At 40.0% G+C, this 16,720-nt stretch overlaps 1 protein-coding gene across 3 annotated transcripts in view; it reads left to right on the forward strand.

The window, feature by feature from the left end:
• The window catches only part of NMD3 (NMD3 ribosome export adaptor), a 93,671-nt gene that overhangs the window by 16,929 nt on the left and 60,022 nt on the right, over positions 1–16,720 (forward strand). For all 3 annotated transcript variants that reach the window (XM_068279282.1, XM_068279283.1, XM_068279284.1), the window contains 4 exons: positions 8,091–8,171; positions 8,384–8,512; positions 10,320–10,410; positions 12,464–12,542. In XM_068279282.1, the coding sequence (XP_068135383.1) occupies positions 8,091–8,171; positions 8,384–8,512; positions 10,320–10,410; positions 12,464–12,542 (380 nt within the window). The remainder of the gene's footprint in view (positions 1–8,090; positions 8,172–8,383; positions 8,513–10,319; positions 10,411–12,463; positions 12,543–16,720) is intronic.

Here is a 16,720-nt window from a genome sequence, read left to right on the forward strand (position 1 = left end):
TTAAAAAGTTTGTTTATAAACAAACAAAATGGCCACCAAAACAGGAAGTAGGTTGATGTACAGTATGTCCACACATAGAAAATACATTCATACACAAGCAGGCTGTATACATCCTTCCTTTTGTATCTCAAGAGATCATTATACACAGGCAGTGTGCATAGAGGGGCCAGGAGGGGGGAGATGCATCACAGAACCACAACACTGAAGAACTTGGCAGCCTTCCAGACACAGGCTGACAAGTCTGACAAGAGAGAGATAAGTTGATTTATTACAGAGATGGTGATAGTAGAACGTGCTGCAGTAAGCCAGAACACATTAGAATAGCTTTTGGAACTTGTAGGATGATAAAAAACAGGATGTAATTTTTGTTACGGAGTCTCTTTAAGCAATACTAGTTGCTTGGCAGTGCAGCTGATCTTTCATGCATCAGTAGTGTCTGAATCACACACATGAAGCAAGCATGCAGCTAATCCAGTCAGACTTCAGTAAGAAACTTTTGATATGACAAGACACTTAAAACGGGTTGAGATGCCCAGTGCATACAATATAGGCTAATAAAGCTTTTGATTTTATAAACAGAGGGGTAATCTTACCTCTCTTGATGACTTTGGACCCATCTATTGATAAAACGTCTGTTATTTTAGCACATAAAACTGTCAATGCGTTTCGCTGGGGCTTGCCTGTTTCCTCCGGGCAGTGAAAAAATTGGTGCCGTAACTGCTATGGCTGTGTAGCAAGCATGAGCACCTCTATCTAGTTAGCCATTGATTGTGAAAGTATGGGTTACCATTTGTTAGAATTTGGGCCAGAAGTTGATTGACAGCGTATCGGGGCGAAACCTATGAAATGCCTCAATTATACTTCAATACACCTCAGAAACAACCTACAAAAAAAGATCTAAAACCAATGAAGTGGCAAACGTGAAAGCCAGTATTTGAGACATTCTCAGAACTTTTGGGCATGACTCAACATTCACAAAGGTAGAATGGTGTGTTGTGTCAGAATATAATCACATACATTCCTAGTGGGATGCACTTGTATTGTAATTGTACACTCAAATTAGTGTGTTAGCAGTGCGCTGAAATCTATCGGCATAACAAAATGCAGTACTGCATAATCTGCACATTAACGGATTTGGTAAAGCATACTATGTATGTGCTGCATATGTGGTATAACGGGCAGTGTGACTTTTCCCCTCCATTGCAGTGTGACCCTGCTTTTGCAGGATGTGCAATGCAGTGCCCCACTATGTGGCTGGGTGCACACATAGCAGAAACTCTACTTTACCACTAATGGAAGTCTATGGGCTGCAGGAGAAAAAAACATGCTTTTTCTAAGCCTTTCAAAACCTGCCTTTTTAAAAATGCTGGTTTTGTTGTAAAATATTCATAGATGCAGCAAAAACGCACATAATGAAAGTATGGGAACGCATGGTACGCATTTTTCATGCATTTTCCATGCGTTTTTTATGTGCGTTCCCCCCCCCCCCCCCCAAATTTTTTTTTTATGCTGGATTTCCGCTTCCTGTTGTCTTAGTGATTTGCATAAATGGAAATAGAAAAACGCATATGCGTTTTGTATATGCGAACCACAAACACATTAAAACATGCAGAACGCATGAAAAACGCATCGCAAATCCACCAAAAACGCACAAAACATTGACATAAAACACAGCCTTTTACGTTATGTGTGCACCTAGCCTGAACGCAACTGAAATGAATGGGGAGAAGGGAGGTGGATTGAAGGATGTCAATTTCATCTTCCTCAAGATATTCTGCCCAGGGGGTCTTCTCTCAACCCTTCCCTACTTTGATTTCCTGTATGGTGAAACACAACTTTTTTTTTCTTTTTAAGAATGAAATGTAGCTTCTCGGCAGAATTTGTAGTGTTTTCAGTATAGTATAAAGTGGGAAATCACAGCTTGTGGATGTTTCATTTCACATACATGGGATCTGGGTGAAGTGATTAAACAGACTTAGCAACTGCTTCTATTTTACAGCATGAAACCAAATCCAGTTAGCAACCTTTAATGTTTTGTGTTGGGTGAATCCAAGTCTTTCAGACAGACACGCTGCACTAAACTAGTAAACATACAAACAGCCGAGGCATTTGTGAATCTCATACACAACACATTTTAAATCTGCTGTCTCATGCACATATGAATATTTTATTAATTGCCTTGGCTGTTACTTGCTATGACTTGACATTTAAAAACAGACACAATTTAAAAATACTACCTGGCCAGGAGTGCTAATAATACTTCTAAAGGGGCCTAACCTACTCAATTGTGCGGTGCGATCGCCCAGCCGTAGCCTATGCGGAAAGCAGCGCACTGAGTCTGGTTATACTCGGCCCTCTGCCACCACTGATTATTAGTAAGAAGAAAAAGAAAAAAAGATTACCCTGAAAGTAAGGAAGTAATAAGATTTGTTTCTGATTTTGGACCACATTGGTACGACTTACAGAAATCGTTCCAGAAACACTGGCATGTGCTCATGTTGGACACTGAAATAAAAAAACGAATCGGGGACAGACCTTTTATGACGGCTCGAAGAGCAAAGAATTTGAAAGATCATTTGGTGAGGTTGGAATTCCATTCCTCTCAAACTGCCACCTGGTTGGACAGATACCCAAGGAGAGAGGGGATGTTCCCCTGTGGCTCATGCGTCAATTGTAGATATGTTGAAAGAAGTAGAAGCTTCACAAACCATGATGGCACGGTGTCGTTTGAAATAAGAGACAATATTAATTGCAACTCAACACGAGTAATATATGCTATCAGATGTCCCTGTGATCTCTTATACATAGGAAAGACAAAAAAAGTTTAAGTAGACGCATAGGTGACCATGTGGGCAACATCCGCAATGGAGACATGGACAGCCCTTTGGGTAAGCATTTTAAAGATCATCATAATGGGAAACTGGATGGCCTTACTTTTAAGGGCATTATAAAGCAACATATCCCCTTTCGGGGTGGTGATATTGAAAAGGAATTATATAAAATTGAGCAAACATGGATCTACCGTTTAGGAACATTATCGCCCAAGGGATTGAATACAGATTTGAATCTGGCCTACTTTCTATGAATGAACGGCATGTCCCTTTTAAATATGAAGCAGAAGATATGACAATAGCGTTCTAGTGAAAGCTATACAGCATATTGTTGATACAACTTATGAGGCAGAACTCCTTATAGTGAGTAAAAAGAGGTAAGCTCCTCTATTATGCAGCTTTAATCTCTGCCGCTTTAAAGCATAAGAACGTATATCCGTGATTTATTACGGAAACATTAAGCTAAGGGCGGAGCAATGGCGTGGCAGCATAAGAGGTGGTACAGTCAGACCATCAACACTCGCTACCTTGAGAAAGCCCCGTGGGCGGGGTGAAACGCGTCGGTGGGCGTGGCTACCGCCGGAGTGCTCGCGCTGGCTCACCACGAGGATACGCCGGCCCGCTGAGCTATACTCCAAACGATTCAACCACCTGACTAAGATCCCACAATGGCTTCCACCACCCACTGAGCTCACGGAGAGGAAATGTGCCTGCTTGGCTGAATGGATGCCTGACCCAGTGCACTGCCGGTTGAAGCAACATGTGAGCAGGAGCTCACCGCCTACAACGCAAGTACAGAAGCCGTAAAGGCAGCTGCTTTGCAGGATAGATACAAGCTCCAGCATTTGACAATAGTGCTGTGTACCTAGGATCATTCACATCATTGCAAGCCCACATTTTTTTACTCCCAGTACACGTGTATATCAGCTCACAGTGAAGCAACATGGAGACATAAAGGAGAGCCCTGTTGGATCCCACGGGGGGGAACATATTTCCTGGGGAATAACATCTCACAGTGTTTGGTGTATTGGTGGTGGCAGAGGGCCGAGTATAACCAGACTCAGTGCGCTGCTTTCCGCATAGGCTACCGCTGGGCGATCGCACCGCACAATTGAGTAGGTTAGGCCCCTTTAGAAGTATTATTAGCACTCCTGGCCAGGTAGTATTTTTAAATTGTGTCTGTTTTTAAATGTCAAGTCATAGCAAGTAACAGCCAAGGCAATTAATAAAATATTCATATGTGCATGAGACAGCAGATTTAAAATGTGTTGTGTATGTGGTCCAAATTGGATCTAGCTGGCTCCTTAAATTAAGTTGCACAAAGATATTAAGAGGTGGCTCTCCATTTCCAGTTGTCCGTTGATAGCATTGCATTTGTGAATCTTTGTGCATTAATTCCGAGGTTATAGCCAGCTTGCTTACGCTTGTTACCACAGGATGCTCATGTTGTCAATGTTTCTGAGGTTACTCACTGATAAACAGTCAAGACTGCATGGAGGATGGGGGGAGCGGTGGCGTGGGTATTGAAGAATTGGGTTTTAAAGGACTGTTTTTAAGGTTAGGGACAAGTCAAATAAAATAAATGAGAGAATGGTAGAGAGTTGGAGTGGCTCTAGAGAAGTTGTGGAGCCTTGCATGGGAAATGATTGAGTGGTGAAGACATTATTAGGTGATTGCAGGAAAGTGTATTTGTGTGAAATCAGAAAGGTAGGTTGGAAAGATGGCTGTGATATTATTTAAAGAGAATCTGTATTGTTAAAATCGCTCAAAAGTAAACATACCAGTGCGTTAGGGGACATCTCCTATTACCCTCTGTCACAATTTCGCCGCTCCTCGCCGCATTAAAAGTGGTTAAAAACAGTTTTTAAAAGTTTGTTTGTAAACAAACAAAATGGCCACCAAAACAGGAAGTAGGTTGATGTACAGTATGTCCACACATAGAAAATACATCCATACACAAGCAGGCTGTATACAGCCTTCCTTTTGAATCTCAAGAGATCATTTGTGTGTTTCTTTCCTACATGCACTGAAGTTTCAGGCTGCTCTTTTCTTCCTGCAAACAGCTTTGCCCTTGTTTGTAATTCCTCAGTATGTGAAAGCCCAGCCAGCTCAGAGGACGATTTATCCAGCTTGTAAAAGATAAGAGAGAGAAGAGAGAAGCTGCTCTAATCCTAAATAACACACAGGCAGTGTGCATAAAGGGGAGTTCATAGCAGAACCACAACACTGAAGAACTTGGCAGCCTTCCAGACACAGGCCGACAAGTCTGACAGGGGAAAGATACATTGATTTATTACAGAGACTGTGTTAGTAGAAAGTGCTGCAGTTAGCCAGAACACATTAGAATAGCTTTTGGAACGTGTAGGATGATAAAAAACAGGATGCAATTTTTGTTACAGAGTCTCTTTAAGCCAGCAGTAGTAGGAATCTGATATTGAGGAGGTGAGATGTGAGCTTATATAGATATTTGCCGAGAGGAATAGGAAATAAGTTGTGAGGCAGATAGACAAGTCTAGCTGTAGCATTTGTGACTTGTGGAGGCAAAAGTCTTGTTCATGGAACTCCAGATAAAAAGGAATTGTGGTGAAAACTAGGAGGGTATGAAGACCTAGATTAGGATTTTGGTGATGTTTTAAGGTGCCCATACATGGTACAATTTCATTTTTTTTTTTTTAGATTAGATAAATTCGTTCAATTATCCTGTTAGATCAAAAAAATTGCATTGTTTTTTTTAGAGGTACCATACACGAACGTTCGATTAGGCTGAAAATCCAGGGAAAATGATCGAATATGCCAAAAATCAAATTGAGAAAAAAAGATGTAAAAAATAAAGTATTCGATCTAATGGTTTATTCGATCAGAAGTGAAGTCTTAATTTTTTATTTTTTTTTATCCCAACGAGAATTATTTTTTTTTTTTTTCTTTCAGCTCGAGCTGTATTTTACTTAACCACTTTGTCCTCCTTGACGTATAAAAACGTCAAGGATGACAGGCGCGCTCCCGCGGCCGATCGCGCGCGTGCATGCGCACTCCCGGCCGCGGATTCGGTAGCCACGGAATCAATGTATCGGGCTATGGAGCCCGATCACTGATTCCTCTCCCCCCCCCCCCCCCTGAAAAAGCGACAGCTTCTCTCGGAAGCTTCGCTCTTTCTGAAGCTGTGTCCCTCTAAGCGTACATTGTACGCTTAGTGACGTCATGTAAACAAACTCGAGATTGCCATCTTGTGGCCAAAAAGTAAAACTACAAGTAAATTTAAAAAAACATTACAATACACAAATATTTCCCCAAATAAAACACTTTTATATCCCACCCTCCCAAAAATGCCCACATAAAATGTTTAATAAAAAAAAAAAAAAACCATTACTATAAAAAACAAAAAAACACATAAATATTTGCCTAAGGGTCTAAACTTTTAAAATATCTATGTAAAGATGAAATATTTCTCTCTATTTTTTTTTTATAAGCTTGTAAATAGTGATGTATGCAAAACGGAAAAAATGCTCTTTTATTTCCAAATAAAATATTGTCGCGATACATTGTGATAGGGACTTAATTTAAATGGTGAAATAACCATGACAAATGGGCAATTACAATACGTGGGTTTTAATTATGGAGGCATGTAATTTTTTAAAACTATAATGGCCGAAAACTGACAAATAACGAATTTTTTTCATTTTTTTTCTTCTTCGTCCTGTTAAAATGTATTTACAGTAAAGTGGCTCTTAGCAAAATGTACCCCCCAAAGAAAGCCTAATTGGTGGCGGAAAAAACAAGATATAGATCAGTTCATTGTGATAAGTAGTGATAAAGTTATAGGCTAATGAATGGGAGGTGAACATTGCTCGGATGCATAAGCTGAAAACGACTGAGATGTTAAGTGGTTAATATAGTTAACAAGACGGCAATTGTAGCTCTATTGAGCTTTTTTCCTGTGAGTAAATTTATTTATTGTGAAGTTAATATTACCTCAGAGCAACTATAGGTGTTTTATTTTTTAACCACAGAGTGATTACAAATGGCTCAATTAACTAACAGGAAGAAGGCCCAAATTGCATTTGCGTTTTACCTGTGGACTCTTCTTTATGAGCACAAACTTACTTTACTTTAGTAAAAAAAAAAATATAATTATAATAAAATGATAATCATACACATACTTCAATGTTCACTCTTTAATCTTGTTATGAAGACAATGCAAATAAAGATTAGTCTTTAAAACAATTCTTACAATTAGGATCTAAAAGATCTTTTCATAAAATTTAAGATACATGATACAATTACAACACACAATCGTCAATTTTTCCGGCATGTCCCATCAGATTTTTCTCAAAAAAATGGGATAATAGTTTCGAATTTCTTGATCGAAAAAAGATTCTTTTCAACTGTTACATTCGATCGTTTACATCGAATAAATGGGAAAATCGAATGTTTTTGTTGTACCGTGTATGGGCACCATAAGATGGCAAGAGGGGTATTCTGGAGATATTAAACTGATGGCAAGGTCTAGATATGGTCTGGTTGTAGAGAGTGAAGGAAAGGGCAAAAAGTATGAGGAGAAGTTAGAGAGAATAAGCAGTACCCATTCACACCTTGTTAGGTCGGTTTCATGTGAATCTGCTAGAGAAACTTTATTTGATGGCCTTTTTTATTTGAAGGTTCTTTGTAGACACGGGACTTGGTGTTTCCCCAGTATTCAAGTACTGTACACAGTTCAGTGTTTGCTGGGTGCAGATAAGAATTGCACAGAGGTAAGCAAGGCAGACATATTCTGTACAGGTACTGTCTTCTCTGACACAGAGTAATAGCTTGTGCTGTACATACTGGGTGGTGAAATGGCTGTATTATAAAATGAAGGTAATATCAATTATACAAGTACTTTATTTGTGGTCAGCCTTGCCAACATATTGGAAAAACACATGTAAGTATGAATATATGAAAAAAATATATACTGTATATACACAGAGCTGGATCATCCTCTAGGCAGTCACCTAGGGCCTGGAAAGAGTCGAGGGACCCAGTGGTTGCTATCCTCCACCAGATCTATCTAACTAAAAAGCCAGGTGTCCATCAGCGGTGGGCAAAAAAATGCTATCTTGACTATTTAATCTCGGTACATTTATGTATGTATATATATAATGTGTATGATTGATCTATATAATGATGCAGTGGTTGATTTGGGTTTGCAATTAGTTGATTTTGATGCAATTGTGAATGTACCTCGTATGATGTAATTACACACCGGTATTTTTTTGCGCCCAGGTGCGGCTGATAGATGCTGGCTTTGTCTGGACTGAGCCTCACTCAAAGAGACTTAAAGTGAAGCTGACAATACAGAAAGAGGTAGGTAGCTTTGCATGTGCAGGTGTGAGGATAATTGACTTGCAAGTGGTTCCTGAGAATAATAGGTCCTGTTTCTTAGCTCTGTCAGATTTGAATGGTGGTGGCGTGTGCAATTGTGAACCTGCGGCTTGCCATGCTTGTGTTATAACAGCATGCCTGGAGAACATTTTCCAGAGCGTGGGTTGTGTGAAAACATTATTTCTCTCCAACAGGTGATGAATGGGGCGATTCTTCAGCAGGTCTTTATAGTAGACTATGTGGTTCAGTCACAGATGTGTGATGATTGCCATAGAGTGGAAGCTAAAGATTACTGGAAGGCTGTGGTCCAAATCCGTCAAAAGGTAAATGTCTCTGACTTGTGGAGCCAGTGTGCTTTTCTGCAATTTTTCATTGCCATATTTACATAACATTTCCTTTTCATAAAGAAATAAGTAAACAAAACTAAAAACGTCTTGTAAGCAGTAATGAAAAAAGCTATACGAAAAGGTTGAAACAAAAAGTTGAATTTATTACACTCTTTTTTTTTTTTTTTTGGGTGGGAGCTGAATAAAAGTATTTGTCAGTTAGTTTTCAATGTCTTTTTTTTTTTTTTTTCTTTTTTAAACAACCGGGTGACATGAAAAAGTAGACGGGTGGAGTGCAAGGGGAAATGCAGAGCTGGCGCAACTTTGCTTACAGCATAGGGGGAAAATGAGGAGGCGAGCCGATGACAGCTGGATGCTCACCAAAATTAGCCACCTGGCTAAAAGAGCCTGGGGAGAACATTGCTTTTAAAGTGAAAGTGTACACACAACTATTTATGGCTGTAGTTGGTTTTATGCACTGCTGGGTTATTACTGGGTGCCCATAACCCGTCATTACTTATGCCCATAACCCTCAAGGGGAAGATGATTCCCAACCCCACCCCCATAACTACTTATTACACAAACTAAAGATTGCAGTCAGTTATCTTTAAATACAAACTAGTTCTATACTGATTCTAATTCAAAATGAAAGCATTTTATTTTCCATTGTTTAACCACATTGAATCCTGCATGTAGTATATTGACATCATCATAGACTTGACTATAGTCTTTATGATGGGAATGTCTTTTACTACCTTCCACTGTAGTATTGTTACTCCTGCTGTCCTTTCCAGAGATATCAGTGTGGAGCAGGCTGCTAAGGTAAATGCTCCTCCAAATCTTCCCCAGCCTCAGGTTTAAGGCTGCCAAATCCCAGGCACTCCTGCAGCAGTGTGGAGATGAGGGGGCAAGCCAAGAAGAAAAGCTTTATAACAGGGGTAGGGAACCTATGGCTCGGGGACTAGATATGTTGATGGCTGCATCTGGCTCGCATACAAATCAGTAGCGGTTGATTTACTAAGCTACACTGCTCAAGCAACACAGCTTAGTGTGGCAGCGCAAATAAAATTTTCAAAGTAGGCATGCTACTGCTGTAGCATGCACTACTAACTTGCGCTACCCCAAAAGGAACAGCTGCTCCAATCGTCCCACTCTGGACCGTGTCAGGGCCACTGACTTTGTAGGACGAAATCCCCGCATTTTGGCCCAATAAGCTGCCTGTCAAGTGAAAGGCAGTCTATTGGGCCAATAAAAGTGCGGGGATCTCATCCTACAAAGTGAATCAACCCCCAAATCAGCTAGCTAATTGTACAAGCTTTTAGTCTGTATTTCTCCTGTCTGGCTCTCAGGGAATTTGCGGTTGTTGCTGAATCCCATGAGAAGCTGAAGACGTGTCTGACACTTCCACTGCCTGGCGGATGAACTGTATAAACCTTTCCATGGCAACAGAGATGTGAACCCTACTGTCCCAGTTTGAAACCTATTGTATGGCTCTCATGGAATTACATTTTAAAATGTGGTGTTTATGGCTCTCTCAGACAAAAAGGTTCCTGACCCCTGCTTTATAACATTTAATGTGACCATTTTCCCCCTCCCAGCATCTGTGCCCTAGTCTCAAATTCTCAAACTGAATATGCACTGTAAACAATAAATGTTCAGTTCCACATCAAGTCAGACTGATTGATTAAATCTGGGTCTAGATTGGTTGCCTGAGGTAAATAAATTTTTAATTACTGCTTTGTTGTGTACGGTTATTGAATGAGCAGTTGTTTGGCTACTTTTTCAACATATTGGTCTTTTTCAGGTCCTTCATAAGAAGACTTTCTACTATTTAGAGCAAATCATTCTGAAACACAGACTTCATCAGAACACCCTACGTGTTAAAGAAATCCATGGTAAGGGGTGTATAGTTACTGGTATGAATAGGTTAGTGTTCTCTTTAAAGGACCAAAAGCGAACCTATACATCCCACTCAGAGCACACTTTGGGGAGTGTGCCAGTAGTTCATATACTGTATACCTGTCCAGGTGCAGACAGTCATATTTGTATTTTCTGCTTCCCTGTGCTACTCCTGAGATTGTAACGTTCATCAGATATCATTCAGTATCTTGACCAAAGCTGCTATTACAGAGCTCCAGTGACGATGCGGGGACTACACCTAGTGCCTGTAGAGTTGAGCTATGGGTACTATCTGCAGCCTCTCACTGTTCTAGCACTTGCTATGACTGGACCTGAGAATTGGTGGCTGAGGGGGGGGCTTCTCAATGAGCTGTGCGTTTTTTCCAGAATTTGGAGGGGTATTTTTAAGGTCCAACTGTCTACAAAAATATATGATGGGTAGTAATGTTTTACAGAATACATTCAACCTTCTACCTAATCTTCAATCAATCTGTTTAATATAGATATTCTTCATCTTGACTTATGCCATTTTTGAATAACTTGTACAATTTTCCAATATAAGTAATATAATTAAACCTTTCCTTTACATGATTTATTTACATACCACACTGCATTCTGTGTATAATAAATGCTACTTAGGCTTCCGTTTCATAAACCAGCATGCGTTAAACTCGTAGTTGGTAAAAGAGGAAACTGGAGTACTTCTTGATGATGCACTTGAAACAAAAAGAAAAACCGAGAGCCCAATATAGTGCAGTAAGTCTAACAATTGTTGGCGAAATAATTAACAGATGTGGATATACTCACAAACACGGGTTACCACATAGGCAACCACTTGAAATGCAGGTGGGGAGCATTAGAACCTGACCCCACTCAGGTTTAAGAAGTCGCTCTCTGTAGATAGAAAGAAGGGGACAGTCCCCTCCACCCAAGGTGGACTATATACTGTGCAAATTTGGACAGAGGCGCCAGGCAGGTTAAAATGATCTAAAAACAACTAAAAAGGAGGAGTACAGGTGGACTTACCTCCTGAAATGATGATGCTGGTACTAGACTTTTGAATGCTCTGGGTGGCGGTCTACTCCTCCTATAGCACCCAGAGGCTTTGCAGTGTCATCTGTGCACAGCCCCAATGAGTAACGTGACCCGATGCGGTTCAGGTGACATGTCAGGGAGCCATACGAGGACTGCTAAAAGCCTCTGGGAGCAACAGGAGTGAAGACAAGCACCCAGAGCAATCGTAAGTTGATACCGCTTTGCAGTACTCTAACTGCGGTAGGAAACCCTCCATTCCCCCCACTATGGCATGCCAGTTAGTTGAGACTGCCGGAAGCCCGAGTTCCTTTTAACAGGGACTCTACTGTACCTTTAGGTATTCATATTGTGTTCTCACCCTTCTGTGTCTTGAAAGTTTTATTCATCATGTTTGTCACTGTAATTACTATACCTATCAATTCTATATTCTGTACCAATGCTAATATTTTGTGTATACCATTGTACATATTATGTACCCTATGTTTGGTTCTTACCCTGAACTGTTCCATGAAATATGTTGGTGCGTTTATAAATCAATATTAATGATATTTTGTCTCTTTAAATGGCTTGATTTCGGTATTGTCCACCTTCTGGGCCATTCTTTAAGGTGTTCCTACACCATGCAATTTTTTTTTCTTGTTTGCGGTTTAAAATTTATTTAGATCTTTTAAATCCAGCCAATTACTTCGATAGGGTTGTTTGAAAAAATCAAATCAAACTATGCCCTGTCTAATTTTTCATTAAAAATGATCAGAATGTTCTATTACAGCTGAGAATTATTGAAAAAATTTAAAGCAATTCATCAATTTTTCTTGGTTGATAATGATTAATTAGATTTTTCTATATAGTCGGTAGCGTAAAATAACGTTTTGGTTGAACTGTGTATTGTCATCTGCAGTTGGGCCAATTCAGCGTTGTAGGACTTTGCACACTTGGAGATGTTTGCTTTCCAGCTGAATTTGCAGTAAAAATTTCAAGCGACGAACACTGGTAAATATTTCTTATGTTTTCTAGATGGGCTGGATTTCTATTATGCATCTAAGCAGCATGGTCAGAAGATGGTGGAATTTCTTCAGTGTACAGTTCCCTGCAGGTAAACTATGTATGGTCACTCTAATGTGAAGGCACCCATAGACATTATACTTTGGTTGGCTGACATGGACAAAATGGACTCTTTTGGCTAAACATTTGCTGCACAAAAGATCTCTTTCAACCAAAAACCCAACTGATTGTTCCTGGGTGATCATCAAAGAGGCATGTAAGCTTACCTGATAATTAAATTGCACACCAAACAAGATACTAATTTAGTAGACATTGATTTGCAGTATCAAGGGATTAAACTTCATACAGTAGGTTGGCTGGAGTTGATTTCCAGCGTACCATCTGCAGACTTGGGCTAGTACACACACTAGAGTTTTTGTGGCCAATCGGGGCAGCCTCTGCCAAGAAATTCGTGTGTGCACAGCCGTCCCACAGCATTGCTGAAAAGTCTAGTACTGGATCATCTCAACTAAGCACATTACTCCCATCCTATCCCTGCCTGGCAGAAGCTGCTATGTTGTGTCCCCCCCTCCCCCCTTCCTTCATAGCAAACAAACTATGCTATTTTTCAGTGCAATGTTTGATTTGTTTGCAAGGTCCATTGAGTTGTACTGAATTTGGCAGAAATGAAGTAGCAGGCCGATCGCACCTCCAGAAACAGGCCTTTGGGGAATAACGTGTTGCTATGCTGTATTACCCTTCTGGCATCTGGCCAGCAGGAAGTGACACTCACTTCCTGCCGGCTAAGCGATCATGTGCTCGTAATTGTATTGTAAAAAATACACTTCCGCACATGCACGCCGCAACATCGCGTTGGAAAGAGTTGAAAAATCCCTGCATCGCCATTGACTAACATGACTTCCGGGATTACACAGATCGCTGCAGAAGCTCCACGGTAATGTAGTTTGGAACCACGTCAGATTGAGGACTTCTAGTGGGCCACACTGCGATGCTGGTAATGTGGTTTTCCCCTCATAGATTTGCACTGGACCATGGTAGCAGTGCGTCAATTTGACGCACTGCCCCAGTGGGAAAGGGCCCGCACAGAAAATGCAGCATGCAGTGGGTTTGTCGATCGCAACTTATCACATTAGTTGAAATGGCAACTTGGCCTTTCTGTTAGAACCCATTTCATGGTGATCCTCCGTGTGTGTGTGTGTGTGTGTGTGTGTGTGTGTCTCTGATCGAATTCACTTTTTACTCCTAAGTTTTCCCTTAGGTGATATTTTCAATCTTATCCATAAACTGCCCTTTAAGCCGACGGCAAGCTAGAAAATATTTTGGCAGTACTTTTTCATCTACTTTTTGGTACCTTTTCAGTTACAGAATGCTGAAAGGTTCAGTTACAGAGTGCTGAAAGGTTATTTTGAACAGAAGATGAAAAAAATATCTCCTAGGATAAAATTTAAGAGAAAAAGTTAATTGAATAAAGGCCTTTGAGTCTTTTTTTCTCCAAATATATTGCCCTGTTGTGTGAGAGATCCACTTTATTTCAATTTACATGATCAAGAAATTCAGCTTCCCGAGTTCTCTAACTGCAATGCTACACCATGTAATACATGTCGGGATTAGGCTTTTGTTGCTATGGTAAGCCTTTACCATGAAGAGTTTTACTGCTGTAGCATAGTCACATGCTGACTTTAGGAAAGAACTTCTAGTGCATGTCAATAAATTAGAATATCATCAAAAAGTTAAATTTTTTCAAAAATTAGGTTCAAAAAGTGAATCTCGTATATAATATTGATTCATTACACACAGTGATGTATTTTACACAATATTTGGTTGGGGCTCCTTTTGCATGAATTACTGCATAAATACAGCATGGTATGAAGGTGATCCACCTACAATACTGCTAAGGTGTGCAGCCTTCAACTTGTCTGCATGTTTGGCTCTGGTGTCTCTCTTCTTGACAATACTCAATAGATTCCCTAGGTTAGGTCAGTCAAGTCTTCTGGTAAATCAAGCACAGTGATACCATGACAATTAAAGTAGGTATCTGTGCTTTTGACATTGTGGACAGGTGCCAAGTCCTCCTGGAAAATGAAATCAGCATTAACATAAAGCTTGTCATCCAGTGGAGGCATGAAGTGCTCTAACATTTCCTGGTAGATGGCCATGCTAGCTTTGGACTTGATAAAACATAGTGGACCAACACCAGCGGATGACATGACTCCCCAAATCCTCACTGACAGTGGAAACCTCACACTGGACCTCATGCAATGTGTATTCTGTGCCTGTCCGCTCTACCTGCAAACTTTAGGATCTTGACTTCCAAATTAAATGCAAAATGTACTTTTATCTGAAAAGAGAGCTTTGTACCACTGAGCAGCAGTCCAGTCCATTTTCTCCTTAGCCCAGGTAATACGCTTCTGACATCTTTTTGGTTCAGGAGTGGCTTGACACAAGTAATGAAACATATATGGGTTGTAGCTGATGCCCCAGACACATCTGTTTATTGTTGCTCTTGAAGCACTGACTCCAAAAGCAGTCTGAAATATTGATCCATAATCTGCAACATGTAAAGGAATAAATACAGAATACGTTTATTTTGCCAAGTACAACAAGAGTTGTACCTGGAATTGTTTTTGGCACATAGGCCTCAATTCACTAAGCTTATCTCCTGTCTTTAATAACTCTTCTAGAGTTGTTACCATGGTGATAAGGCATGTAGTATTCAGGAACCATTTTACCTCAGGCAAACCTAAAGTTAACTCTTCTGTCTTTAAGTTAACTCTTTAATCCTTAAAATAACTCCAGAGTTAAAGACAGGCTGTTCATTAACTGCGTGTGAAATTAACTACAGAGGAGGTAAATTAACTACAGAAGAGGTAACGTAAGGAATGAAGAGATAAGATAACTCTCTTACTGTGTGGAGGTAAGTTTTCTCTTGCCTTATTATCTCCAGCATGATCTTAGTGAATTGAGGCCATAGTCAGTGATGGTACAGTAAAAAAACATGCAGTTTATACACAGCAGAAAAATAAATATATATATATATATATATATATATATATATATATATATATATATATATATATATATATATATATATACATTTATATCTCTGTTGTAATGAACCTGTGTTATGAGTTTCACTTTTTGATTCTATTATCATGTATTGAGATGCACTAGTACCGGTATTTGCTTGCTGACCATTTTTATCAGTGGGCCTGTGTATAGTGCACCATGAGTGCTGTATGCCATTTGGCTTGCAGTATATTGTGTGGGCTGTCTTCAGTATGCAGTGATGGGCATTCTCCAGAGCTGCTTTTCCAGCATTTTCTGCTCCTCAGACCTGTCCTTGAAAATGAAGAAGACATCTTGACCTGTAGATATAGAGCACTCCTCTGAAGACTACAGAATGTATTGTTATTCGTAGGAGGCATTCTATGGGTTTATCCATTTGTCTTGCTGCTGTTTTTAGAGAAACGCACATAGCTGTAAAACTGATTATCCTCAAACTGCTTACAGATTTACTTATTTTTCCTTTTGTCATTTTTCATTGTGAGTTTATCGGTTTTAATACCAAAGTATTTAGATAGAATCCTCTACCTGAATGTTATCTGCAAGCCAACAGTGTTCAGTGTAAGTACTGGCAGCTGTAGAGAAGAATCTAGTAGAGGGTAGACAGTGCCACCTGTCTGGTATTATGTGTTTATATTGATAGACAGGTAGATGTCTGCAGTCAGGGTTTTTTGCTGTGGCTTTTCTGAGCGAGCTAATTCAATGCAACTTTTATTAGACACGTTTGTCCAATGCGTATAGCTTACATGGAAAGAGTTGTGAGACATACCTGCCACTAGTGTGAGGTATTTGGCAGCATATCCACTTAATAGCTGCAGCTGTGCATGTGTATGCATGTCTATAACCTTAAAGGATAACTGTAATGAGAGGGTTATGGAGGCTGCCATATTTTTTCCTGTTAAACAATACCAGATGCCTGGCAGCCCTGCTCATCTATTTAGCTGCAGTAGTGTCTGAATAAAACCAGAAACAAGCATGCAGATAATCTTGTCAGATCTGACAATGTCAGAAACACCTGATCTGCTGCATGCTTGTTCAAGGTCTATGGCTAAAAGTATTGGAGGCAGAGGATCAGCAACTGGTATTGTTTAAAGAGGCACTTAAGTTTTTTTGTTTTTGTTTTTTTTGTTTAAACCTGTTGCAAAGAAGTGGAGGCAGAGAAGACCCTTATAGCAGTGTCTGTTCTGATGCTGTCCTCTGTTGCTC

This window comes from Hyperolius riggenbachi, chromosome 4 (genome assembly GCF_040937935.1).
Source record: "Hyperolius riggenbachi isolate aHypRig1 chromosome 4, aHypRig1.pri, whole genome shotgun sequence".
NCBI classification, from domain to species: Eukaryota; Metazoa; Chordata; class Amphibia; order Anura; family Hyperoliidae; genus Hyperolius; species Hyperolius riggenbachi.